Source organism: Engystomops pustulosus, chromosome 4 (assembly GCF_040894005.1).
Source record: "Engystomops pustulosus chromosome 4, aEngPut4.maternal, whole genome shotgun sequence".
Lineage (NCBI taxonomy): Eukaryota > Metazoa > Chordata > Amphibia > Anura > Leptodactylidae > Engystomops > Engystomops pustulosus.
The window spans coordinates 136,289,095-136,315,898 of record NC_092414.1 but is presented as its reverse complement, the minus strand read 5'-3'; the positions used below and the strand labels follow the sequence as shown (position 1 = coordinate 136,315,898).

General features: G+C 40.7%; 1 protein-coding gene across 2 annotated transcripts in view; it reads left to right on the top strand.

Moving 5' to 3' along the window:
• The window catches only part of SND1 (staphylococcal nuclease and tudor domain containing 1), a 402,857-nt gene that overhangs the window by 229,457 nt on the left and 146,596 nt on the right, over window positions 1-26,804 (top strand). For both annotated transcript variants that reach the window (XM_072147568.1, XM_072147569.1), the window contains exon 16: window positions 15,105-15,214. In XM_072147568.1, coding sequence (XP_072003669.1) covers window positions 15,105-15,214 — 110 coding nt within the window. The remainder of the gene's footprint in view (window positions 1-15,104; window positions 15,215-26,804) is intronic.

Sequence of the window (26,804 nt, the reverse complement as noted above, 5' to 3'; positions counted from 1 at the left end):
CCATGGCCCAAGTTAATAACTTTACATTTATCTACATTAAACCTCATCAACCATTTCTCTGCCCAGTCCTTAAGCTTCTGCAAATCCCTCTGTAATGCTAAACTATCTACCTCAGTATTTATTACTTTACACAGCTTGGTATCATCTGCAAATTTTGAAACTTGATTGTGTAAACCCACTACAAGGTCATTCATAAAAATATTAAAAAGTGGCCCCAATACTGACCTCTGTGGCCATCCACTCGTAACGTCAGACCAATCTGAGAATGTGCCATTATTGACGACCCTAGTCCCAGCAGTCTCATTTTATATACCAACCTTGCACGGTGTCCAATGCCTTTGAAAAGTCCAGATGTACAACATCCACAGTGTGCCCCAAATCCAGTCTGGAACTTACTTCCTCGTAGAAACCAATCAGATTAGTCTGACAGGACCGATCTCTCATAAACCCATGCTGACACTGGGTTATAAGGTTATGTACAGAGAGATACTCCAGGATAGCATCTCTAACAAACCCCTCAAATATTTTCCCCACCACAGCATTTAGACTCGTGGGTCTGTAGTTTCCAGGATCGCTTTTTGATCCTTTTTTGTATATTGGTACAACATTTGCTATGCGTCAGTCCTGTGGAACATAACCAGTCCTTAGTGAATCTTCAAATATTAAAAATAACGGTACATAGTTCATGCAGAACCCGGGGGTGTATGCCATCTGGCCTCGGTGATTTATCTATCTTAGTGGTTGTTAGCCGGCGCCGTACCTCTTCCTGGGTTAAACTCTTGACATTCCAGAGAGAATTTACATTATTCCTCTTTGTGTCTTCCACCAGGGGATTTTCCTGGGTAAAGACAGTCGAGAAGGAGACATTCAGTAGATTGGCCCTTTCCTCATCTTTCCACCATGACCCCCATGGCCCACCCCCATGAAATAGCGTATACGCTTAGTAACAGTAGCATACTCCCTTCCCAACTCCCCCCACGCTCCCTTGCGAGCCAGCTCTTTGAAGACCAAGTAGGTCCTATTCAGTCTTTCTCACACTAAAGTAGACCTAAGCTTATCCTTACTCATTTAGCCAGTGATAATTGGTATTCTAGACTTGCCCTTAGTCTTAAAAGGGAGCTTGATGGCAAACCAGGCATATCTAGCCACTTGCCCCAGATCTTTTCAAATTTAGAGACACCGTTCCTCTTCACATACGTACTATACTCCAGTTGTATTATTACATTTAAACGATCTATAAACTCTTTCTTGTCCGGTGGCCTAGGCCTTATCCAATGAGCCGCTATAACCTTCCTAGCTTGATATAAGGACCTTTTGTATTGCAATATTATTAGGTTCTGTTAGGTTGTCTATCTTCAGTACTCCCAATAGACATGCTAGGGGACTTTCCTCAATTGTTAGAGAGAACTTTTTGCGTCAATTCTAATACAGATTTCCAGAAGGATTCCAGTTCTCTACAACCCCACATCATGTGGAGTATATCTGCATCTTCAGTTCCACATCTCGGACATTCTGAATTAGGCCTAGCTCCTATACGAAATAGTAATTGTGGTGACCTATACGTTCGGTGTAAAAGAAATAAATGGGACATCCTGCGTGCTTCACTAGGCGAGAGGGTTGGTACCAATTCCAAAGCCTCAGTCCACTGCTCCTCTTCAATAGGGCCCACCTCTCTATCCCAATGTGCTCGACATTTTAATGGAATATTTTTAATAAAGTCATTAAGAATATGAGATCAGGCCTTTAGTAGAACTTGACCTCAATATTCTATTCAATGCTCCATTGGAGCAGACTTCTATCTGTTCCACCCTAGACTGTACCTCAAAAGCATGCCTGAGTTGCAAATACTGATAGAACCATGCATGTGGCAACTGGAATTCAGCCTGTAAATCCTCAAAAGTTCTAAAGCTCCCTTCCGAGCAAATATTTTTCACTCTCTCCGTTTTTAGTTTCTTATTGTTTATATACTTGAAAAATAATTTGGGATAATTTTTGCTCTCCCTGGCAATATTTCTGTCTCTATTTTGGCGGCCTTTATCTGCCTTTTACAGTATTTATTTTCCGCTCTATAATCCTGTAATGCCTCATAGCTTACCTTCATGTTTTAGCACCTTAAACACCTTATCTTTCTCACTTATTGCTTTCCTTACAAGACTAGTTAGCCACATTGGCTTGTTCCTCTTATGCTTTTTCCCATATGGTATGCGTTTCTTACATGACTTTTTTTTAGAATATATGAGAAAAAAGTCCCTTTTGGGGGGGGGGGGGGGTTTCTTTGAGAACCCAGTCTATGCACATAAGGTCTTCCCTTAGTTGCTGAAAATTTGCCCTCCTGAAGTTGAGTGTTGGTTGCCCCTCCACTAACGCTCTTAGTAAAGTGTAATACAAAAATCAATGATGTTATGATCACTATTACCCAGGTTCCCCCCAACCTGTAGTTTTGATACCCTATCAGGTCTTGGTGAAGTTGTATTTGCCACCTTGTATAAATGATCACTCTGGATACTTCTTAGTACTGTATGCAGATGCTTCTGGCTGTGAAGAAGTTAATTTATCATCCCTAGCGGAGGTAGGCAGTTCTGCAGCTAGTTCATTTTAAGTCGTATCAGAATAGCCAGTGATGCGATTCTTATATATTATTTTTCCCCCTCCTCAGCTTATTTCCTTCAGGGCACCTCATCTCTTTCCCATCCCTTCCTCCTCCCCTCCCAAAACACACACATTAAGCAATTTTTGCTCTGAATGCCTGAGATTAAATAGGATTTGCTTCAAAGTTTCACTGAATCCCAGCACTGGGCAAAATTGATGTGAACTAAAAAGCCTCAATTAAGTGTGATCCTATTCCGTTCTGACTTAGATGGCAGTAATGAAGGCACAGAAAGATAAGACTTCTGTATTTTTTCTTCTTTTTTTTTCTTCTCTTTAAATATGTCTTGTGAAAAATAAAGCATTACAAATGTTAGATTTCCCCAGAGCTTCCATGGAAGGTTTTATAACTTCCTGCTTCTGTTTTTTAAGTTTTTTTTTTCTTTTATCAGACAGTTGTACAGCCGCACAGAGCAGGAATCCATTGTCAGCGAGAGGGTAGCCACTGGTCATCCTTTCCATATATACCAATGATAACAAGGACAGATCATTTAATGGGTAATTAGTAACACATTGCAGCCCTGTCCTGTTGATTAATGTTGTGAATTGAAATGGCACCTTTCTAATTAGTCCCATATTAAACTCCAGTTTGAACAATTCATGTCATTAGAAGTGATGTTTGAGATTTACTTCTATCCAATACGTGTTTGCTGAGCCTTCCAGTAAAAGATGCATAGTATGGGCGAGGGGGAGTAGGTTGCCGTAACGTGCAGCTATGGCAGTAAGAAGGTAGTACATTGAGAAGATATCGGCTCATTCACTGATGATTTTCTGTAAGCCTGCTCCACTTAAATCTGTATAAATATATTGAAAAATGCAGGCATACCACATATTGCACATAGTCCGGGCAGATAAGGCCGTCTTATGTCAGAAAGATGCAGAGGCATCTAATAATATATTCTCTTTAATACTGCCACCATATGGTTGGATGACTAGATGACACACTCTGACGTTTACATATGTTGGATAGTAGTTGGAGGTTTAACAGCTCATAGTTTACACTGTAGAAGTCTATTACACCGATTGTTCTCTCTCAATCTCATACAGAGAGTGGTGCTGCACAGGGATGTGCAGAGTCATGTGGAGGATGCCAAGCAGGATGATTGGGGCAAGAAGTAGCTGTCCAATCCAAACTATGCCATGTGCTGTGTACTCAGCAATGCAGTGCCACCACTCTTGCGCTAACCTGTATATTTTGTCTCAGCTGTTCCTCATGAACCCACACTTAGTACCGTTCCAGTCATCTTGTGTACACACACACACACACACGTTTACATCTGTTGACAGTGCCCATAAGTAGATGCTAGATGCCGTCCTGGCATGGGCTAGTTCACATGTGTGGATCGTCCACAGTGAAGATCAAGTGGCTCTTTACATTATGCAGTGTTTTTGGGAAGTGTCACCTTTTTCGGGCATCAATCTAGAGTATGCGAGAGAAGAGTTCATTTTTCAATATAAAGAAGTAATATATTTGATAATTTATATGATGTATGGAGTAACAGAGAATTACTGTTGGCCGAAGTAGTTTTTGCGTGGCTTGGATTTTCATAAAATTTGTCACTTAATCAAAGTTTATCATGGTGATGAAGGCGCTGATGAAACAACAATCTCATAGTCCACGAGGACGCTTTCTTGTGTAACAATCCTGTAATGGCCCTAGAAGCTACAAAACTGAATCTGTTTGGTAGCGGAGGGGTTTCTTTTGGCTGAGCTGCTAGTTTATACCATAAACATGGCTTTGCTTTGACTTTGGTTTCTCGTTTTCTGCGTTCGTTCACACTCTTTTCCTGGTCTTTTCTTAGGGAATACTTCCTCCATTCTTTGTGAATTGAGATCAAGATTTCAAGTGCCCCTAGATTCATGTTCTTTCAGATGGGTGTTAGACAGTCATCAGTGTAAATACTGAGCTGCCTCGTGGTGGTCCATACTCAACCCCATGGTCTTGTCTCCTTTGGGGATCCTATTGTTCTTATGTCACTGTGTAGACAGATGTTCTCTATGGGGACTTATTCATGCTACATCTCCAACCTGTGTCCAGCTGCACTAGTTGTCATGGATACGCTATGGATTAACCCAGCAAGGCTGGAACGTCTTTCTGCCGTAGATGGATTCTTATATATGCTGAGAGGGTGTTGCAGACCCTCCCTCCGTTTAGTCTCCTTGAAATGCCCGCAGTCATAAAGGATGAGGAATTCCTCCACACCAGACAGTTCCTCCCCACCTTTTCCTGCATTCCCATCCCACACTCCGTATGAGGAACATCCAGGAGACTGCAGAAGTTACTAGATTATGGCAATATTTCTGTACGCTTACTGCCTGGCAATCCATTCTTACATTTTCTTTTACAGCAGCAGTGTGTATGAATGATTTTTAGCTTGATGTTTCAACCTGTCTGTGGAACAGATCAGTCTCCCTGTATATCTAATAATTTAACTAGTTCCTTGGCGCCCTCTATTCCATATATTGAGCTATATGTCATATATTCCCTCCTGATGCTCACCAAAGCTAGGTGCCCTCTATTTTTAACTATGCAAACCGGCAATCCTTTCTTTCCCCCTGCTGGAGCAAAGCACTCCTTGAGAACTGGTGCGGAGGCTGAGAATAATAGAAGCTCACATCTGATGCGTCTTATGAAAACCTGTTTGCTCCCTGACATGGCTACTTACAGTCACACTGAGTGCTGTTGTAATTGAATGTGAGTCATCTGGAGGTGTACAACAGACTCCAGATTGATGTTAATAAATATTTTTAAACGTTTTTTTTCGGAAATTTCAATCACTAGAATCTGCCCCGTTTACCACGTCAATGGCTCATATTCTATAGATATTATTCTAAATTATAATTGAACGATTTGAGTCTACATAAAATAAGTTCTTGTGGGAAATGTGCTTAAAAGGAAACTGTCACCAGGGACATCATTTTCACTAAAGACAGGTTACAGAAGCCTATTACAGCTGCAGTGCAAATCTGCCTTTCTGCTTCCTACAGGCATTTGCCTTATAATATATATGTGTGTTATAAATTATCTTGCACCCTGACAGAATCCTCTTTGTAGTCCTAGAGGCTGGTCTTTGGTTCAGATGCATTTCTAAAACATGTGACTTGTCTGTTCTGCAGACTGCTCAGCTCTTGGCCCCCACTTTTACCCCAGAGCCTGCAGTGTCAGTGTTACTTCACACACTCTTATCTATCATCCTATAGCACCTAGAAACCTGCTATTGGTGTCATATTAAAGATAATTCATTTTCCACCACAAAATATTAACATTAACACTCTTTCTGGACTATGTTTAGCCAGTGCACTGGCTGAATAAATAAAGCTACAATGGGACCCCAACACCTTAGCATTAAGTATATATTTCACCTTAATTAGCAACATATAGGTTGACAAGACACCCTTTATCAGCTTATAACCTACTAGCGGTAGTCACATCATTCTGTATGAAGGACTGTTAAGGGCATTTATGCAGCATAAAACAACCCATAAAGTGGTTAAATGGGTTTTCCCACAAAGCAAGTTAGGCCCTATACAGTAAGGCGCTCTGCAATCTCCATAAAGATTAACGTGCTGCTCCGGACTTCTCAATGGTGCGATTGGGGGTACATCAGACCCCTGTTCTAGTGATCTGTGGGGGTCCCATCACGGAGACCCCCACCAATCTACAAGTTCGGCCCTGTTGTTTGTATATGGCCTAACTTCTATAGAAATGACGCCTTTTAGAAGTGTCTTTTTTAAAATAAAAATCTGCCTTTTCACAGACTAACCACACCCATGCAAATGCAACACCAGCACCCAGGGGTGGACCTCATCCTGATCACATATTTCTTGCAGTGAAACACAAGGATCAGTAACCAGCACCCAGTGTCTTGTATTGTTTAAATGAAAGAAACCTGGATCTCGTCACCGATCTAATGCGTTTCACTGGACATGCATATGTGCTCAGGTCGAGGCCTTCTCTCCCCAGGCGCTACCTCTGCATTGGTAAGGGCAAACTTAGCGCCATCTGTGACTGCACCCTGAAGAATCAACAGTGCTTGAATGGCCCCATATTTAATCCTGGAGCAGTAACTACTAAAGCCACAGTATAAATGTTCTCTTCTTTCTTTATTATTTACTTCATATCCAGACATTAAGCAAATTGGCAGAGGTGCCAAGAGTTGTGGACCCACCAATCTTATTTGATAATCAATCCTAAGACGGTTGTGACTGTAGCTTCAATAGACCTTACTAAAAAGTATTCTGTAAAATGTAATTCAGGAAATACAAAATGGGTAATATGTAACTCATTAGAAGTAGATTTTTGTTGACAGGTTTGGGCCTCTACAGCATTAACGGTTAATTTTGATGATGTTAGACGGTTAATCCTAAACATATGGTTTTGTAGCGTGCATTTTAACACCTCCTTATTGTGTAAACATCCCATTTGTTCCTAGCTATTAAAAATTCTGTTTATTTCATCCTTGTTTAAACAGAAAATAAAGCAAACCTTTTTTTGTTGTCAGTCCTTAGAGAAAGCTTGCCTGCTGTCTATGAACAGCACTCCCCAGATTGTTACAAAGCAGTGGGTTTATTCATTTGATTTCATCATAAAAACACGACAACCTCTTGATGTGTCTGTAAAATTGAAATAACCAGTCATTTTGCAGATTGTCTTAAATGTTGGAGTTGACTTGTGTTCTTGGGAATCTAACCAAAGCTTGTCATGTTGCACTATATGGTCGCCTATCAATCTATGTTATGGACTGAATGAGTATAGACTTTATTTTCCATGCATTGGTCTAGGATCGTACCTGCTCCTATAATAGTAATAGAATGTTAGCAGGACTATGGAAATGAATTTAGATCTATATAAGATAATCCTTTATTAGTCCCACAGTGGGGAAATTCACAGCGTTACAGCAGCAGAGAGAATACAGTGTGAAGTACAAACTATGACAACAATAATATTAGGGATAAATGAACAAAAAGAAAAGGGGGATAAAAAGACAAAAAAGAGAAAAGCAATGCTCGGCAGTTTGATGTTTAGTCTGTGGATGGGACCTGCAGGGACTGGTTAGGTGGGGGGCGCAGGTTACTTCTGTTTGGGCCTTGTTTGTTGAATAGCCTGATGGCAGCGGGGAGGAATGACTTACGATAACGCTCCCTTTCACATTTGGGGTGAAGCAGTCGGTCACTGAAGGTGCTGCCCAATGCCACCAGTCTCATGCAAGGGATGGGAGCTATTCTCCAGAATAGACTTCAACTTACACAGTGTCCTCCTCTCAGCTACCACCTGCACTGTGTCAAGAGGACCCCCCAGGACAGAGCTGGCTTTCCTAATCAGTTTGTCCAGTCTGCTCCTCTCCCTCGCTGAGATGCTGCTTCCCCAACAAACGACACCAAAGAAGATGGTCGATGCCACTACAGAGTTGAGGATAGATGGATTCGGATGGACAGCTCCTTCCCTCTCAGTATAGGCTGAGAAGCCTGCTATAGTCTTTTCTCTGACGGGAAAGGGGTTGAAGAACCTTGTAAAGCAGATAACTTGGAGATCAGCAGTTTGAAGTCACAACCCCAGTCCTGCTACAATTCTGGAATATATATATAGTCAAAACTGCTGAAAGATTCCCCTTAAAGTTATGAACACCAACATAGCCTAAATAATTATATTGACCATAATGGAGTCTATTTTTTTGCAGATTGAAATAGGAGAAAACAAGAAAGGGGACTATTTAAGCTTGCAAATTTGTGCCAATGGAACATGACCAGGGTTGCTTCATGAATCATGGACTGTGCAGTGGCCTTGTTTACAGAACTAGATATTTACATATAAATGACACACACTTGTCACACAATGTCAGTACTTCCCCAGCATCATGATTGTGGGAATAGTTAAAGGACATTAAAGGAGATCTACCACCAGAGTCAACAATTGTAAACCAAGCCTACTGCCATACTGGTGTTTGGCATACTCTGGCAGATCCAGCCAGAGGGGCACACACCAGTATGTCTGTGTGCTTGGTTTACAATCTTTGATCCTGGTAGTAGATGTCCTTTTAAATGTCCTTTTCCTTTCTGTACATCCCCTTTCAGGTACATAGAAATCAGCCTGTATGTATAGCTGTAAAAGACGATGTTTTTGATATGTGATTGTATCTCCTTCTGATAATATCATTTAGGCCCTGCACCAGTCTGTGCTTGGGCTTAACTTTGTAGCATCAGCCTGGATGAGAGGAGCCATTTGTCTGTGACGGAGGATGAGCTGTGGGTGCTTCCATTCTGCGTGTCATCTTTCAGCTCAGAATATCCTATTTCCCCCCTTTAAATTCAGGTGCTAGTGAGCCACTGACATTTGCAGAGTGCAGAGTATTCTATATGGATGTAGGGCGACAAGAGGAGGGGGAATATCATCTGAGTTGCTGCAAGCTTTTTTTATCGCAGTTCACCTTTATAAAATGCTCCTAAATGAGGAGTTATTACCATTTTTACAGCATAACCAGTCTCTTACATTGTGATGTCCTCAAAATGGTGGAAAGCTGTTTAGTTACCGAAATATGTGAGGGCCTGCGAGGCTTGTTTTAAACTGCAACCATTAGAATTGAATTTTGTACATGAGCTGATGGATTAGTCATAGGTACACATTAGCTGTACATGAATGTTGTTCCATCTGTCAGAATACAGCTCATTTAAATGATGAAGCAAACTGTTGTGGCTGCCTCAGGGTTAACACGCCTCGACTGTCTGCATGCACATTTTCTGTCCTTTTTGCTAAGGTGACATTCCATCCAATCTCCTATTCCTTTCTCTGAGCCAATTAAGTAATAAGATGGGCTCCCCCCTCCTTCAGCATCACCTCGGTCATCTTTTAATCTGTTGCTTTCTCGCATGATTTTTAAGTGGCAAGTCAACAAATTGCGTTTGTGCCGATGCTCAGAGCTTCTTGGCTGACTGACAATTTTGTGACTTGCTCTTTGAGAGCTGGAAGGGGAAAGCCATTCACTATTTTTGACATCACCTTAGTCAGCCAATTGTGTGTTTGTTTTTTTGAAATTTGGTAAAATGGAGTGGACTTTATCTACAGTGGTGGCCAAAAGTATTGGCAACCCTGCAATTCTGTCACATAATCCTCAGAAAATCTAAAAATAATATTGCAATCAGAAATTCTTTGATATCATTATCCTCATTCTTCAATGGAAAACCACAAAAAGAATTGTCAAAAAGCCAAATTGGATATAATTCCACCCCAAGCATGAAAAAGGGGGTGGACAAATATATTGGCACGGTTTGAAAAATCATGTGATTTGTGTAATTAACAGCACATGTAACTTACCTGTGGCACCTAACAGGTGGTGGCAATAACTAAGTTACACTTACAGCCAGTTGAAATGGATTAAAGTTGACTCAACCTCTGTCCTTGTGTGTACCACATTGAGCATAGGGAAAAGAAAGAAGACTGAAGAACTGTCTGAAGACTTGAGAATCAAAATTGTGAGGAAGCCTGAGCACAAGTAAGTCACATGCCGGGTGCGGGTACATGGAGAGGGCTCACTGGCTGAGCCCTCTGCATAGCCGGTAATTCTTTGCTGCATATTGCAGCAAAGGCTTACCGGTAACACCCGCGGTCAGTGCTAGCACCGATCACGGGTGTTAACCCGCTGACGGCAGCTTCAACCAAGGATCCGCTGCTTCCATCTTACCAAGGATCGTCGCTCCCTGTGACATCATGAAGACCCGAGGCTGCCTCGTTTTAACTATTTCATTACAGTGTGCGATCCCCATATCCCCATATATCTTCATATATCCCCATATACTGCCATACTATAGTATGGCAGTATATGATAGGATCGATCAGACAACCTAGGGTTAAAGTACCCTAGGGAGTCTGAAAAATAGTAACGGGAGGTTTTTATTTTTGTATATGTATGCAACATATACAAATTTAGTATCATCATAATCGTACCGACCCAAAGAATAAATTGGACATGTCATTTGGGGCGTATAGTGAAATCCTTAAAATCCAATGCCACAAGAAAATGGCGCAAATGCGGTTTTCCACCAGTTTCACTGCATTTGGAATTTTTTTTCCCGCTTCCCAGTACACGTCATGGAATATTAAATACCACCATTTTGAAGTGGAATTTGTTACGCAGAAAACAAGCCATCACGCAGATCTGTACATGGTGTGGGAAATGGACCCTTCAGACAGACTTGTTGTCTGGCACAAATTCACATCCAGGCAGGTTTGTCCAAATAAAAGTCCAAAGATTTATTTAACACAGTCCAAGAAGAACTCAAGAAAATATAATGTCCTTAGTTTCAGGGTAGCAATACAAAAGGAATAGTCCAACAATGGCTCTCACCCAGCTTTTCAGGCTTTTGCTCCCGCTGTGTAGTCCAGGTCCTGCATTTGGTCTTCTCTTTAGAACAACCGCACCCAGCAACTCTTGCCTCTGTCCATTTGCTCCTCAACAATCTGAACACCCACACCTGCAGCTAAAGGGTCAGGTATATAACAGGTCATGGAGTATGGAGAGGAGCAATCAAGGCAGGAACCCTGCAACATCTAAACCCTGGATCTAAAGTCCAGTTACAAAACAATGGCCCCTATAACATGGGGACCAGGAACTTTAAAGGGACATACTGGCGATCTATCATTCTACCAAGTGATGGTTTACAATGGAAAAATAAAAAGTTGGATTTTTGAAGGTGGGGAGTGAAAAATGAAACCGCAAAAAAGGGCTGCGGTGGGAAGGGGTTAAAGCCCATGGCACTGTGGCTAACCTCCCTAGAATACCCAGGAAGACCCCACTTTATACACAAACATAAAAAAGCTAGGCTGGAGTTTGCCAAAACGTACCTGAGAAAGCCTAAAACATTTTGGGACAATGTTCTCAGGTCAGATGAGACAAAAGTAGAGCTTTTTGGGAAAAGGCATCAACATAGAGTTTACAGGGAAAAAAGGCCTTCGAAGAAAAGAACGCGGTCCCTACAGTCAAACATGGTGGAGATTCCCTGATGTTTTGGGGTTGCTTTGCTGCCTCAGGCACTGGACTCCTTGACCGTGTGCATGGCATTATGAAGTCTGAAGACTACCAACTAATTTTGCAGCATAATGTAGGGTCCAGTGTGAGAAAGTTGGGTCTCCCTCAGTCATGGGTCTTCCAGCAGGACAATGAACCAAAAAACACTTGAAAAAGCACTAGAAAATGGTTTGAGAGAAAGCACTGGAGGCTTCTAAAGTGGCCAGCAATGAGTCCAGACCTGAATCCCTTAGAACACTTGTGGAGAGATCTCACAATGGCAGTTTGGAGAAGGCACCTTCACATCTCAGGGACCTGGAGCCAAAGAAGAATGGTCTAAAATTCCAGCAGAACATTGTAAGAAACTCATTGATGGTTTCCAGAAGCAGTTAACTGCAGTTATTGTCTAAAGGTTGTGCTACCAAGTATTAGGCCGAGGGTGCCAATACTTTTGTCCGGCCCATTTTTGTAGTTTTGTGTAAAATGATCAATGATCTGACTTTTTCATTCTCTTTTGTGTTTTTTAATTGCAAGCAAAATAAATGAAGATATTTAATACAAAATAATTTGTGATTGTAAACATTTAATGTAAGAAAATGAGTATTATCTGGCAGTATTGCAGGGGTGCCAATACTTTTGGCCACAACTGTACATGCATTAGGATGTCAGACCTATTATTTAGTAGATTCTTCTATGGGTGCATAACCTTGACATTAGTTATAGATAAGGGAATAGCACTAGACGACGAGTGTTTTACTTTGGTATGAGAATCCATAAAATTCTGGTAAGTAGACATCCGTTATATGTTTTTATGCTCTTCCCTAGTGTATGACAAGGTTGCTATAAATAGGCGGAGACTCCGTTCTTGTTCCTTTTGGCATTTCCATTAGGATCATACTAATAACAGTCTAGAAACTAGCATGAGGTAGTTACCCCGCTCTGTGATGTCCACTGGATGCCGCAGAGGTTGAAATAGAAAGCATATAAATTGCTTCTGTGTTGCTGCATTTGCAGCTCATTAGTGTATAATGATCATTTATTCTCCGTCAGCAGCAAACAGCAGTTCAGTGTAATAATAATAAGCATGGGACACTTTTCTCGCTCTTAAATTTGTGAGAAATGAATGACTTGTGCTCAACGTCGCTGTGCTCAGTTGTTTGCGTCATTGTCAATTTTTTCAGTTTAAGGTTTCATAAAAATTGGGTTTATATACATATTTCTTGTGTAGATGGCTGTTCCATCCTTTCATGCTTCATACTCACATCCACATCTGTGTTTCATTGTTCTTGTTACAGTAATTGGAGGTTAGATGTGTAGCAGATTATAATGATGGTAGCTGCCCTGGTCCAAAGGCTACTAGGGATGCCATGGCCACCAATACACACAGGTATCCAAGAGCCCCTCCGGGACTTTTGCATGATCTCCAAAACTTTAAATCTGAAGGTCATAAGGGACTACACGGCCTTTCCCAAGAAGCTAGATTCTGTTATAGTAGGAAATTAGTATTGAAAAAATAGTCGGGGTGGGGGGATTTTCATAATGGCCATTGTAGTCTTCATCGAACAATGGTTGGTTCTTTGTCATCATGTGGCTGAAGCTCTTCATTTTTTATTATCAGCAGCAGTGTGGAGAACTTTTCACATAATTCTATCCATATTCTGCCAAAATAAAACTTTTCACCAAAAACTTTAGGAAATGTATAATGGTGTTGTAGCCTTTTTTCTTGACAGAATCTTAGTTTATTTGCCACAGATTTTACACTGTACCTCACCCAACATCTATGGTTTAGATTTGGAGCTTATTGATTTGAGGTTAAAAATTCTATTTACATACAGCATAAAGAACACTTTCTGCAGCCAGATTTCAACATTTGCAATAGAGGAGTTCAGCTTGATATACACTGGTTAATATGGCTGCCCATTTTCTGTGAAGGTTATCGTTGTGATTAAATTGCAGATCTACCTTCCTGTCAATCAAAGGCCTGGCCATATAACATACAAAATGACTTCCCAAGGACTGTACCCAATGTCTGTATGTCAGATTAAGTTCTCCTTAGGTTTTTCTTCCTTAAGTGCCAACATGTAGCAATTAGTAAAAGAAATCTGTTGTGTGGAACAAGCTAAGGGTAAAGTAAAACTAAAGTATTGTGCAGGAGGGGCAGAGACCCAAGATAATGTCCAAGATAAATACAAAATGATTTCACTGAAGCAAGGGTTAAGTAACAAATTAACATGTTTGCCTTTACCGTGTTCATGGTTTTATTAACAGACTGTAGTGCTGGATTGGGTTGCATTCACACAAACATCACTATGTTCAGGATTTTGTAAATTTAGTTGGCAATTTGGAAATATTTGTCTGACTGTAGTGTTTGTAGGCGATGGAGATAGACAGTTTCTAACCTAATGGTGTCATTACCTTTTTGGGCACAAGTCTCTCAGTAGATGCATATCTAGAAATTTTCCCTTTCCTGAATCCACAAGAAGGGTATGTAACACAGCAGTGTGAAAATATGATTACTCACATAAAGGTACCGTAATTGATCAGATTAGAATTAAATCTGAAAAGAAACTAGTTTTATTTCATTTCAGTCACATTTGGAGAATTAAACACAACACACAAGGTGCCATAATGAAGTTTTATTATATGAATAGCTATACGGAGTTGTCTTCCTGGCATCGTACTACAGACATGATACTGTCCCTGGTTTATTGTGGTTTTACATTTTTTTTATTGCATTCACATTGTGGCTACGGAATACTGCATATACTGTACTTGGAACAGCTGGCTTTTTCTCACCCCCTCTCTGACCTTTAAATTATCTGTCATATTCTCCAAAGGCTAAAGCATAAATCAATGACATGCATTTTATGTGCTCTTGTAAAAATATGGCATCATGTTATAGAATAGGATTAATCGATAATGTGGTGCAAACCCAATATATGCAGCATATGAAAATAGAAGCATCCGTGTTAATGTCATTTAATGTTTAAAGCGGCCACCTTCATCTTATAGTCGGCAAGAAATGTACGTGAAGGTCCAGGGAATGATGGTACACGGCTAGATTGCAGCACACACAACCAAGTGCTGCTAATCTTTGTTTCTGTTATGGAATGGCAAGAATTAATTCATGGCCTCATTCTGAGAGACAGTGGACCATAATATGCAACTTATAATTATAAAAGCTAATACTTAGAGTAAAATTTGTACTGCTATCATTAAACATGAATGTTAAGTGAATGGGCATCAATCACCTCATAAATGCAGGAAATCTGGACCTTCATACTGAATAGGTATCTCAGAGTAAACTGCTCAAATATGTAATAAACCAAGATGCTGATTTCGTATTACAGAATCCATCATAAGGCAAAGTAGATTAAATACAGTATATGGCAGCTTAATTATTCTACATTATTTAGTCTGTTGTGACTGCAACCTGTGTGTTTTTATTTTATTCTTTAGGCATTGAATGTCCAAGAGGAGCAAGAAATATTCCTGGAAGTGTTCAAGAAGGGGAGCCTTTCAGTGAGGAGGCCATGATGTACACAAAGGAGCTGGTATTGCAGAGAGAGGTAAGATACTTATTTCTCCAGTGTTGAATGTTAATTTTATCCTCTGTCACTGTGTTCAGCAAGTGTATCCTATAAAGCTAATGCATGTATCTCAGAAATATCAAAAGCACTTCTAGTACCTCCTGTCACTTCCAGAGGCTGTGTAGACGGTGTGTAGCTACTGCAGCCTAATTTCAATGGTACTTGGCTGTGATGGGGGCATAGCTCTGCCAATTATTATTTATTTATAGGTCACCATTAATTCCATGTTGCTGTACAATCAATAACGGGTTCACATACATTACAACAAGTTACAAGTACAAATACAAGAACTACAGTCATCAGGAAACGGGAGGAAGGAGGGCCCTGCCCTTGGGAGCCCTCCATATATGTGAGAGGGCAGAAGGAGACACAAGGTGAGGGAGCAGAGCAGTGCAGTTATTCTGTATAGTAGGTGATCCTGAACAGGAGGGCGTTTAAATTATGTTTGAAGGAGTGAAAAGTGGGGGACAGTCTGACACTTTTTAAAAGATCGTTTCCGAGTAAGGGAGGTGCACGGGAGAAGTCCTGGATACGGTTGTGAGAAGAGTGGATGGTACTAGAGTGAAGCTGAAGGTCCTGAGAGGAATGCGGATTATGTGTAGGATGGTATTGTCTGATGAGTAGATATATATGGAGGGGACAGGTTGTGGACAATTTTGTAAGTCATGTTAGTATTTTAAATTGAATTCACTGTACAATGGGTAACCAGTGGAGAGACTGGCAGAGGAGAATCGAGGAGACAGATGGATTAGCCGAGCAGATGGATTGAGAGAATCCAGAGAAGAATGCAGTAGTCCAGGCGGGAGATGAGGACATGGACTAGTAATTTTGTAGACACTGGATTGAAGAAAGATTGAATGCGAGAGGTGTAAAGGCTTAAAGGATAAGTCCTAGATGACTCCAAGGCAGAAGACTTTAGGGACCAGGGAGAGTGTGGAGCCATGAATTATGATGCTTAGGTCTGGTAGGAGGGATGTGTTGGGTGGAGGAATCATTATGACCATGACACATTGACAACTTTTCAGTACATTTTTTTTTTTTTTTTTTTTTTTTCTTGGTGTTTTCAAAGTCCTATAGATGAGTATATTGTAAACAATGTTAAGAAGAAAAGGTCATACCTAGGGTAATAAAATTATTTAAAATTTCCTGGGTTCTTAATTCACACATTCTGAATGCATCTCTAGTTGTTTGATGCCCGAACTTAAAACGTCAAGAAATATATCTTCTTTTTAGACATTTTGACCGGTATTGGTCAGGTAAATACATTTATTTTTTTTTCTAAGAAGGCTCTTAAAATAAAGTACTTTATCAAACACTAGGCTTAAAAATAAAATATTCTTTGCATTGATACGCATACTGGGTGAGATTTATCAAAAGTGCCTGAGAGAAGAACTGGTCTAATTTCTTATGGCAACCAATCAGAGCTCAGCTTTGATTTTCTCAGTTTTTTATAAAATGAAAGCTAAGCTCTCTTTGATTTCCGTGGGCAGCTAGAACAGTTCTGTTCCCTGAAACTTTTGATAACTTGTCCCCACTTTGTGTTTAGGTTATTTTTGTAGATTGGAAAGATTTGCACATTTTCCCCATAGAAGATTAGTTCCTCTCATTTTGTGTTATTCATTGTCGGGACAAAACCCAATTTTATGATGTGAATAGATTGGATTCTCCTCAGTACCATATAAATGAACCCCAAAATGTAACTTTTTAAAAAATATATAAAAATTGATATCCATTGCATTGATTGACGGTTAAAGTTGCCATATGCTGGATGGTGAACAATGCAAAACAAAAGTTTAAAATATTAAAATTATTTAAAACTTATGGATTATAAAATGTAATTTTTATCCTAATGTTATGCGCCCTAAAATGGTTTCAATAACCCCTTAATTTATTCCCGCCAAAGGACTTTTTCAGTTTTTTGTTTTTTGTTTCCATTTTCCACTCACCACTTTCAAAAATCCACAACTTTTCTTATTGTTCCAAAGACTGTATGAGGGCTTATTAACCGCATAGCAAATTGTACTTGCTTGTGGCACCATTTTCTATTCGTTGCCATGTGCTGGAAAACTGGAAAAAAATTCCAAATGCAGTTAAATTGACAAAATAAATGCATGTTATATTTTCTTGTGGGCTTTGTCTTTTACAGTTTTCATTTTACGCTGCAAGTGACAACACCACTTAATTCTTTGAGTCTCGTGGAGATGTATAATAATAATTTATATAGGATTTTACCAATAAAACCTTTTGTACAATTTTTTTTTTTGTTTTGACTTATTCTGAAGCCAATAACTTTTTCATACTTCATTGTACTGACCTGTGTAAGGTCACATTTTTTACAGGATGAGCTGACTTTTCATTTCTGCCATTTTTGGGACCATTTGATCACTATTTATGTTTGGGAAATGGCGAAAAGTGGCGATTCAGACATTCTGGGGCAGATTTATCAAGCTGTCTGGAAGTCAGAATATTTCTAGTTGCCCATGGCAACCAATCACAGCACAACTTTCATTTTACCAGTGCTCATGAATATTTTAAAGGGGATCTGTGATTGGTTGCCATGGGCAACTAGAAATATTCTGACTTTCAGACAGCATGATAAATCTGCCCCTCTATCTCCCTGACTCCCTCTTTTCTCCTCTTCCTCTCACTGTCAAGGTTCCTAAGGGCTCAGTTCTAGTTCATCATCTTTTATATTCCCCTCTTTACTGTCCCCATTGGACTTACCATCAGCAGATTTGGTTTTCAGCATTGTCTTTATGCTGATGATACCCAGTATAAGCTAAATATGTAATATCACTCCAGCCTTACTGCAAAGCGATGTGATGGTTTCTCTGCTGTTTCTAACATCCTGTCCTCTCTCTTCTTGAAATGTATTCATTCCAAAATGGAACTTCTTGTCTTTCCACTGTCTACTACCTAACCTAACCCTGATCTCTTCATTTCCGTCTGTGATGTCACCATAACTCCGAGGCAACAACTCTGCCGTCTTGGAGTTGTGCTAGATTCTGAGCACTCCTTTGCACCGTTTATTTAATCTGTTTCTTGCTCCATAAAAATGTTTTTAGAATCCGCCCATGTGTTATAATGGAAACCTCTAAAATGCTAATTATTAATCTTATTCACTCTCGCCTAGACTATTCTAATTCACTACTAATGGGTCTTCCACTCTCTCTCCTCTTCAGTCCTTTCTTAACGCAACAGCCAGGCTTGTCTTTCAGAGCAGATGCTACACAGATTCCTCCAGTCTGTTGGACACTGCACTGGTTGCCCTCTTGTTCCAAATACAGTTTAAATTAACCCCTTAACGACGTGTGCCGTATCTATACATCACACATCGGCTCCTGGTGTTGCAGCTTACACCGACCTGAAACACCCACGTTCAGTGCAAAGCAGCTGTAACAAGCTTCAATCGTCGCTCTCATGTCTTCATGCAGCGACAATCTATTGCTATGCTAAGACCTGTAAGACTTGAGGCTGTATAGCATCTGAGCATTGATTATGATGTGCTTTTGGTACATTGTAATGCATGATCAGTAAAATCCCCATATACTGCCATACTGTATTACCGTATATACTCGATAAAAAGCCGACTCGAATATAAGCCGAGACCCCTCATTTTACCACCCAAAACTAGCCAGCCCCCATGTGGTATACAGCCAGCCAGCCCCCATGTGGTATACAGCCAGCCAGCCCCCATGTGGTATACAGCCAGCCAGCCCCCATGTGGTATACAGCCAGCCAGCCCCCATGTGGTATACAGCCAGCCAGCCCCCATGTGGTATACAGCCAGCCAGCCCCCATGTGGTATACAGCCAGCCAGCCCCCATGTGGTATACAGCCAGCCAGCCCCCATGTGGTATACAGCCAGCCAGCCCCCATGTGGTATACAGCCAGCCAGCCCCCATGTGGTATACAGCCAGCCAGCCCCCATGTGGTATACAGCCAGCCAGCCCCCATGTGGTATACAGCCAGCCAGCCCCCATGTGGTATACAGCTAGCCAGCCCCCATGTGGTATACAGCCAGCCAGCCCCCATGTGGTATACAGCCAGCCAGCCCAAAATAAAAAACTTTGCACTCACCCTCCGGTGTCCGGATCGTTGGTGCGGTTCCCGATCTTCAGTGCGAGACTCCCAATCCTCGGCGTGGTACCAGGCAGCGGCTCCTCTTCTTCTGTAGCCGGCAGATCGCGTCCATGCGATCTGCCAGCGGGCGCGCACTATGATACCGCGGTGTTGCGGCTGATGATGTCATCATCCGTGACACCGCTGCATCTTATTAAATTAAATTTATTGCATTCTTTTATAATGAATGGCTGGACCATTATACAAGCTCTTATACCTCCTCTCACCCCCTCATCCTCATAGATTGTAAGCTCTTGCGAGCAGGGTTCTCACTCCTATTTTTTTATGACTATACAAGTAAAGGATGTCAGACTCCTTTACCGATCTTTTTCTGACGGCTGTGGAACCGTCCATTGGTGTCCTGGCAGTAATGGCAACCGGCAGACCCTCCGCCAATGACTTAAGTTGGGGCACTGACCAGAGACTTTTCTCTGGGCTTGAACATCTTGGTTAACAACGTTTTCTGTGATCTTTTAATTGTCGTAGTCGGGGGTAAAAGGGATGCAACACAAAAGTAACAAAGCACAGTCAACATTGAACATCTTTTGTGACTCATTTTGTGATCTCATGTGACTCATTAGTACGTCACATGTCTGCTGTGTGTATGGAGAGGGTTCAAACAGTATACAAGTTGAGAGTTTGCTGAAGGGTGTTAACCCTTAGATTGGTAAAATGCCATCTAAAGCCAGCCTGGATTTAGATCATGCTCCCTGTGATGTCATAGGGGAGTGATCTGTTGCTATGACAGTCTTGGGTGTTTGTAAGAGTCAAGGCTGTATAGTTAACTGATCATGTATCACGGTGTGCCACTGGCACATAGTAACAAATGTTCAGAAAGTCCCCATATCCTGCCCTGTGATCATACTGACCCAAAGAATAAAGACATGTCATTTGGGGCACACATGGAAAGCCGTAAAAACCAAGCCCACAAGAAAATGTTGCAAATGCGTTTTCCACCAATTTTCCAGGACACAACATGGGACATTAAATACCATAGCCTATGAAGTACAATTTGATAGAAAACAAGCCTTCACACAGCGTTTTACGTGGAAAAATAAAAAAGGTCGTCAAGGGGATCGGATGTTTTTATTTTATTCATCCAGAGCAAAGCCCTGCTTAACCCCTTCACATTCTGCGACAGATATATCCGCCGGAGAGCTATGAAGAGGGCTCAAGGGCTTTGCTGCATATTGCTTGCACTGATCGCGGGTGTTAACCTCTGCTTTGTCGCTGGGGGCACTGAAAGCATGGCGGCGCATGGGCTTTGTTACCTCCGATCGTCGCTCCCCCGAACGTCATCGGGGTGGCGGCGATTGGTTGCCATGACAGCCTCAGGTCTTCGTCAGATCAGAGGCTGAATGGTTTATGCAGATTCGTTACAAAGAGCTAGTGGCTCATTGTAATGTATAGTGAGCAGAAATGCCACTTGTATTGCAGTATATGGTAGAAATGATCTGACTGTCTAGGGTTAATGTACCGTAGAGGGAAATTGTGAAAAAAAAGTTTCAAAAATGTAAAAAATTAATAAAATATAAAAAATTCAAATCGCCCCCCTTTCCCTAGAGCTGATATAAAATATAATAAACCGTAAAATCACAAACGCATTAGGTATCGCCACATCCCAAAATGCCCAATCTATCAAAATATAAAAACAGTTATAACCGGCGGTGACATCCGAAACGGGAATTAACGCCCAAATGTCCGAAATGCGACTCTTGCACCTTTTTACGTGACAAAAAATGTACTGAAAAGTGATCAAAATGTTGCACAGTCCTCAAAATGGTAGCAATGAAATGGCTCATTTCACAAAAAATGACATATCACACAGCTCCGTACCCCAAAGTATGAAAAAGTTATTAGCGTCAGAAGATGGCAATCTTTTTTTTTTTTTTTTTTTTATTTCGTTTAATTTTTGAAAATGTGTATTTAAACGCAATAAAACAAGTATAAATTTGGTATTACCGCGATCGTACCGAACCAAAGAATAAAGTAGAGGTGTTACTTGGAGCGCAGAGTGAAAGTCGTGAAAACTGAGCCCGCAAGAACGTGACACACATGCGTGTTTTGTTTTTGTTTTTTTCAATTTTTCCACATTTGGAATTTTTTTCCCTGCTTCCCAGTTCATGGCATGGAATAATAACATCATGAGAAAGTAAAATTTGTTACACACAAAATAAGCCCTCACACAGCTCTGTACACGTAAAAATGTAAAAGTTATGGATTTTTGAAGGTGGAGAGCGAGAAATGAGCAAAAAAAACCTGCATCCTCAAGGGGTTAAGGATCGTAGCTACCTGGTCTCAGAAGCCTTATGGCTGATTTCCCACAATTTTTGATATCTAAAAGCACTCACTCCCAACATTTGCAACCCATCCCCATTCTAACTTTGGACCCATAGATCCTGCTAAATTAATAGATCTTACCTTATTCCTTGACCATATTCCATATTCTGTTCTTGCTGTTTTTGGATTAATTCAAATAAACATTGAGATTCTCTTTCAATTGCTTCTGAGTGAAAGCTGATGACATCATCTTCTTGAGTGCCGTCATCCGTTGCTTACATAGCCATGCACCGTGACTCTAGCCATAATGAGGATAACCAAAACTCATAAACATCAACATTACTTTAATCTCTGTTCTGTTTGAACACTTGAGTACTGCTCTTAACCTTTTGTCAAGCAACATATAGTTAATCTGTTATTGTAAACTTATTTAAAGGCAACCTATCACCAGATTTTTCACTAATAAACCTAATAACCTGTTCCCATAACACTATGCCATCTATTGCCCACACTATTTTCATCTAAAAAAAAAAAATCTTAATCCCTACCCCTAGAAAATGAACTTCATGAACCTACCTGGCACCTTTCCTGAAGGAGCAGTGAGTCCCAAGGGCATGTGTAATTAATGGCAGGAAGTGAGTCTCTCAGCCCATCTCTGCCAGCTTCCCTCAAACCCATCCCCATCTTTTCGGCTGACGTCATCCTCTGCTTTGCCAAAGAGAGGGGGATGAGTAACTTGCCGACATGAGCTGAGAGAGACACTGCTTCACTCACGCTCCTTCCAGTAGGGTGACAGGTAGGTTTACAAAGTGCATTGTCCGGGGATAGGAAGTATGCTTTTTTTTTTTTGCTAAACAGTGTGGCAAATAGAATAGTGCTACATGTACCTGCCCATTAGGTTTATTAGTGAAAATCTGTTGCATTTAGGTAATGTTTGTTGTAAATTTCAACCACCTTTTGGCTTACATTGAGACTGAATAGAATTTGGCACACATTGTCACATCATATATATATACTGCCCCTTTCTTTCATGTTGTGTTAAAATCCACCAAAGAGGTATCTAAACAAATACCGGTTGTAGACAGAATCCTGGCACATTAAGGCTTGCAAATCTGCTCTCAGATTTCTCTGATTGCAATTTTACAACGTTTTGCAGTAGTAGTCATTTACAGGATAGCCAATTTGATCAACCTGTTGATTGTTTCAGAAGAAACCTATTCAAGCAGGATTTTATAAGGCTCTTTATATGGTTATGTATACTGGTAAAGTTTCATGTTAGTCACCTTAGTGGCGATTTACCACAGTTCCCTTTTTTTGATGGTGAACTAATATGAAAAAAAAAATGTCAGTAACTGTGTGCTGCAACTTTTAAAGTCTATTCCCAGTAATTGTATACACAGATCTAACCAAAGACCATTTTACATTAGTTTCGTAATTATCTATTATCTGGGATATAACTAGATTTTGATGCTCTTAAAGGACACCTGTCATCAGGTCTGTCACTTGTCTTGTCACCTCTACCTGTTGGAGCAGCTCACAAGGATCCATCACAGCCTTTATCTAGTTATTTATGGACCAAGCCATTCATCATGTAAATTTCCCCACTGTGGGACTAATAAAGGATTATCTTATCTTATCTTATTTCATACATTAATCATTGTAAAATCATCTATTCTTTATTATGTAAATGAGGCTGGTCACATGGTCAGAGGCAGTGATGTCACCCCTGTTACCCCTCCCCTCTCCTCCCCCTGCTCATGTCTGTGTGTAATGTATAGGAAAGATGCTATATGTGTGCTGTATCTGCTGACATGCTGCATCCTCCTAATATACAGGAGAGAGACACAGACATCAGCTACACATGAATCTGACATGTTCTGCTATAACATGGCTGCCTGGAGCTGCTGTATCTCTCCTAAACACACACAGGCAACAGGGGGCGTGGCCACCAGCACCAGGAAGCACATCATTATACAGCCTCACTCCATTATACAGGCTGTCAGTCAAGCACTGGGGGTGTGGCTGTGCCTCCCACTCATGAATAGAGTGGATAGCTTGAATATGCTAATGCTTCATTGGACATTTCACAGGTCATTTGCATACAGCTTTAGGACCTCATTGCTTAGGTTTACAGACATGTAGAGGGACAATAAAGGGATAGAGGCAATGCTCTCTAATGGCAGTTTATGAAAATATATTTAGTTTAGGGGGGTTATTTTGCATGACGGGTTCTCTTTAAGAAGAAAAAGTCCTCTTCTCTGTGGAGGCCCCCAACTTTTAGTATCTGTTCTCTGGTCTTCGAAATTGTGACATTTATTGTACACCAAATGCCCGTGGTCCTTGTAACAGGTATTTTTGTTTATAAATTCTTTTTGTATGAAAAAGTTAGTATCTAATGATGGAAAACCTCTTTAAACTTTAATGTTGAATATTTTTTTTATTCTGTGAAGTCATTTAGAATCTTTGTACTCCTATATCCCTTAGGTAGAAACAAACCTTTATGTCCCCTTCTCCCTGTCACTAAAGTGATACATCAGGAAGGCAAATTGGTAGGACTTGTAGTAAAGCTGTGGAGATGTATGGTTATTTGTCCAGTTCTTGTTTCTCCGTGTATGCAAGCTTGGTGCCGAGTTTTGTGCAATTTGTGTACTTCTCTCACAAGGTGTTTGGAAGATCAATAGCAATTCACCTTTTCCCTTATTGATTAAAGTGACAGGGAGAAAAATGATCAGCTGGACCAAGCCATTCATCATGCCATATTTGGTCACTGGCTTAATATGGTGCCGTATGTGCTTGCTAGTCACATGATTCACCTTTACACTCTTGGCTTTTCCATGCACCTACAGTAAATGGAGTTATATTATATATTGTGGGATTTCACTGGAAGCTAATGAAAATGTCTGGAGGGAAAAAAAAATTCTGAAACCTTGGTGTATGTTCACACATTTAGAGTTTGATGATTTAGGAACAGATTATCTACTAGAATCCTCCTTAAATCCTCCTCCTATAATGCTGTGTGGAAAATATTTTGTGTGGTTAAGCGAATGATCATGTCTGTTCTTGCAGATTCCACACAGTGAAGGCCTCGAATTAGTCGCATGGAATGGTGACGGGGCTAATTCTAGTGGGGATATGTGCCACATTCACTGCTAAAATCAGTGTCTGCCTTAAATTTTGGTGGAAGATCCCATGGGGATTATACTGAATGAATTAAATGCCGATTTGCGCGAAAGAGCAAATCCACTGGATACATTCTGTGTTGCATCAGTCCTCTGTTATTCCTACTGGAAATAAATTGACAGCTGAAACATGACTTTCCCTACTGATGTTTCAGCTTGTGAAACCAGTCTTGTCATATATTTTTACACAAATGACCATGCAAATTTCTCTCCAGGTGACCATGATGTGTACCTTTTCAGCTATCACACAATTCAATCTATGCATTGATCTGGATCAGTGTAGTTTTATAGTCCTTCCTAGTTATGTCGTTTTGGGAGCTGGATAGTCCAGTTTAAAAAGTGCTATAGGAGTAAAATTCCAGCGTTCTAGGAGTACGTTCCATTTCCTTTCTTTGTGAAGCAATCAATTAAGAAACAGTCTGAAGAGCAATTCTCTATAACACAGTGTGAAAATTGCCATCTGGAACTGGTATAGAGAAAATTTGTCTTCTCTTTCAGTCCATACTGTCCTTAGACTACCTTCCAAAAGAGGAAACATGTCAGTAAATGAGATTTTCTCTGCTGGTTGATACATGCATGCTGCCTCTCGCCTCCAGGCACCAGCTGTGGTTTCAGGCTCTGAATTTTGGGGAATGTGCTTAGAAAAAAACTGTGTGGAGTATAATAAACCAGAAAAGCCCTCTGGCACTGAACAGGCAGGAGCTGTATTGACTTATGTTCCAAATCTTTTGGCCAATTTAGTGAAATAATATGATTAATGGTCTGTATACAGGTGTAGATTGTAAGTGCATGGACACGCTTTCTAGTTGAAAGTAAAATGCTATGTTGAGTGCTCCCTTTGGTATACCTTATAAGTAGCATTTTCTTTGCTTACAGTGGATTTGCTTTGCTTCAGTTGTACAGTTGTAAGCAGCCACCATCTTTGTATCATCCAGATGTGAATTGCTGTGAGCTAAAAAGTAATGATTTCTTGGTATATACATTCATTCATTTTTTTTTCCTTCTCTCATTTGAACATTCCTTCCATTGATTTATCTATGATATCACTTGTGCTGGCCCAGTACAAATAGTTGGATGAATGATTTATTTCATTTAATCTATTTTCACAGATTGTACAATACAGTAGTAGTTGTATAGAGCAGTGATCCCCAACCTTTTTCTGCCCAGGGACCAGCTGTAAACATTTTCTTCAGGGACCAGTTCGGTGGGGGGTTGCGGTCTGGTGTCATAGTTTCATAGCTAAAAATGTATATTTGAATGCTCCACCATAATTCCCTGTGTGCTTAGCTTACATCGTTCCATTTCCTGAAGAAGCACCCCAACTTGTATTGTCCTTTTTCCTGTAGCATACTCCCCTCCCATGTCCCCTTTACTGCATTATGTCTTACCTCCATGTCTCCTTTCCTTTGCTTCCCTCACTATATGCTTCCAATGTCCCCTTTCCCAGCCGAACTCTATCAAAAACAAAAATACTTACCTTCCTCATTCCCCTGCAAAAGTGTTCTCTTCCTTCCCTTCACTAATAGCATGATGTTATGACATCATGACACTTGTCGTCAATAGAGCAGTGCATTATTTGGTGGTTTTTTTCTTGTTTTACAGTGGTCAGGCGCGGCCCAGTACCAGGTGTTCCAAGGCCCGGTCTTGGGCCGCGGACCGGTGGTTGGGGAACACTGGTAGAGGACTTATTTTCTATTGGTTTCCTATTTTGAGAATAATGAAGGTTCTCTGAGATTTTGGGGGATAAAAGCGCTTAAAAATTAAGACTCCTGCTCAAGTTCTGGCGATTCATGTTCCTGGGCTTCCCTTTCTGTTGCTTTGATGACCACAGAGTGGATGTCTGATACCTAAAACCACAGGCAACTGCCGTTTGGAGGACCATGACCCATATAAAGGAGTTTAAGAGGAGGAGCTTAAGGGGATTGTGCCTCAGAGAAATCTCGTAGTATGACAGGTTTATTAACGGGAATGGAGCTGCATAAAAGGGG